Source organism: Buceros rhinoceros, unplaced genomic scaffold (genome assembly GCF_000710305.1).
Source record: "Buceros rhinoceros silvestris isolate BGI_N320 unplaced genomic scaffold, ASM71030v1 scaffold26084, whole genome shotgun sequence".
NCBI lineage: Eukaryota > Metazoa > Chordata > Aves > Bucerotiformes > Bucerotidae > Buceros > Buceros rhinoceros.
In genome coordinates this window covers 1-2,358 of record NW_010408000.1, presented here as the reverse complement: position 1 = coordinate 2,358, position 2,358 = coordinate 1, and the positions used below count along the sequence as shown (strand labels likewise).

Here is a 2,358-nt window from a genome sequence, read left to right as displayed (position 1 = left end):
TGCTGAACAGCTGCCACCGCATTCATTAGGGCGCCTGCAGAAATCTAATCTTGCTTCTTACGCAATGTGGATTTGCATGTCAGCATAATTCTGAGGTCTGTTTCAGCTTGTCTTTCTAACATAATGAGGAATCTTATTTTTAATAGGTCATTGGATTCAGAAGATTGCAGACTTACAGCTGGAGCAGCCTTTGTTCCTCAGGATCGTTTCCAGGGTCGTTCCGAACACAAACCGCACATTCTGCAGCAGTCCCTGTGGACAGAGGAAGAATTACAGCTACTTGCAGCGACTGAGAGGGAAAGTGCCACTCGCCTGGAGCGAGCTGGTAGATCGAGTAAGATCATTCAGAGTCATTTCATGACAGACAGATCACAAAGCGAAACTTTGCTTTGGTTTGTTTCAGTTGCTTTAGTCTCCTTAAGGATAACAAGCCTGGCTTCCTAACGTTCTCATCCTTGACCACAGGCACCTGGCAACTCTCCAGGCAGGAAGGAAAGAAACCCAGGAATTTCTGAACCTCGTAGAAGAAGCTGAGCAATGAAGCTTCAACTACCTGTTGGGAAGATTCAGTGCCTTCTTATTGCTGCAGGAAGTTCTATCCCTGCAAATCTAATGCTTCACCCTTCCAACTCCGCTATGAAAGTTAAGTAGAATTAGAGATGGTCCTTATCAGATGTACCAAAGCTAGTCAGTGGCAGAACCGTTTCTCCCTGTTACCCATGTCTTTGTAGCTACTTGGGCTGGTTCAGAAGCTAATGGACCTTCAAGGCAGATGACTGAAAACACAGGTTTTTTTACAGGCAAAAAGTGTAAGTGGAAGTCTTACCTGGAAGTTGTCATTGACTCCCCCTTTGGCAATACGGAGCCTGGCACTGCTGGCCAGGTCCCTAGTGAAGATGTTCTGGATGGGGATGTCCAGTTCAGCATTCTCCATTTTCTCACACCCCACGTAGAGCTGAGCCCGGTCTTCCTGCACAAACAGGGTGATATTCTTCCAGTGTCCTGTAGCTAGCAAGGCGTCCTCTACTGACACTAACTGCTGCTTGCCATCACCAGAAAGGCTCAGGTCCAGGGTGCCTGCCTTGCCATTAGACACTAGACTGAAGACGTGACCAGAGCCATCTTTCTGTTCCACGGACAGCAGCGTGCCTCTACTCTTCTTGGCTTGCCGGAGAGTGGCCAGGAGGATGAAGCCCTTCTCAGCATGGATGGCATCTAATAAGTCTTGGAACTTGGCGTCAGGGACAGCAGGGATGCGACTGGCATCTTCAATGCGGTAAGCAGGGCTGGAGGATTCTGGTCCCTTCACCAGGTACACCCCGGGTGCCCGGCGTCCAGCTCCCTTCCGAATGTAGCCAATGAGTTCAAAGAGATCAAAGACGCTGTCATCATCGCTCCGGGACTCTGCAGAGAGATCAGACCAAGCATCATAAGTAAGGGACAAGAAGAGGCTGAGTAGGTGCCTATCTCCCAGGATTGCTTAACGTGCTGGCTCGTGGTGCACACGCTGCAAGGCACAGCACCAGCAGTAGCTCTGATGGCACAGCAGTCCCTCCAGGAGCTGCCGTGTGGCAGCACATCTGCATTCTTGTACAGGAGCCAGTCGGCACAGGAGTGCCAGGTGCCTGCTGACTGACACACGAGGTAGCTGCTGCTCTGGCACCTCATTAGGCTCTAGCAGAGGAGAAACAGACGGCGGAAGCCCAGATGCTGCAATATTCCTGTGTGAGGATACAGCACAGCGAGCTTGCTCAGTCCAGCTGGGTGATGGCACGCACAGCAGCACCTTCTCCGTAGCACCATGGCAGCAGCCTACTGCCCCATGTCTTCTTCAGCCGGTTCCTACACCGTGTTCCCCTTTCCTCTGCCCAGCACAGACGTGGACAAGCTAAGCACTCAAATCCTGGAGAAATGCCGGGACTCTGCATTTCTATTTCTGAAGGTTTCACAAATTCCACACCAGAGAAAGTTTCCTGTTCCCAACTAGCTGATGCTCAGGAGAAAAAGGTTTTGTTCATTGAAAGCTCTGGAGCTTCTCACCACCAAGCACCATTTCAGCTGCCTACACAGACACCAAAAAGCATTTTCTCCTTTTATGTTTTAGCTCCCCGTTCCCCGACCGCCCCGAGTACCAGCCCAGCGCTGCTCTTACCTGCGGAGCGCTTGGTCTCCGAGACACCGAGCATGAGGAGGAGCAAGAGAACGGCCGTCGGCCCCATGGCAAAAGTCTGTCTCCGAACCAGCCTGGGGAGAGGCACAAGGAAGAAGGTCACGGCGCTGCCGTCGCACCCAGGACCGGCGCTCCCGCAGCTCCCCGGGGGCAGGAAGGCCGGGCAGCGGGAGGCAGCGGGGACAGGG

General features: G+C 52.5%; 1 protein-coding gene across 1 annotated transcript in view; it reads right to left on the bottom strand.

The window, feature by feature from the left end:
- Nucleotides 1-2,219, bottom strand: part of THBS1 (thrombospondin 1) — a gene marked incomplete at its 3' end in the record, with an annotated part of 14,511 nt that extends 12,292 nt beyond the window's left edge. Inside the window, exons 1-3 of the mRNA XM_010134733.1 lie at nt 2,153-2,219; nt 827-1,404; nt 177-252 (exon numbers count right to left, since the gene is read on the bottom strand). Of these exons, the coding sequence (XP_010133035.1) occupies nt 177-252; nt 827-1,404; nt 2,153-2,219 (721 nt within the window). The remainder of the gene's footprint in view (nt 1-176; nt 253-826; nt 1,405-2,152) is intronic.
- Between the last annotated feature and the right edge of the window lie 139 nt (nt 2,220-2,358).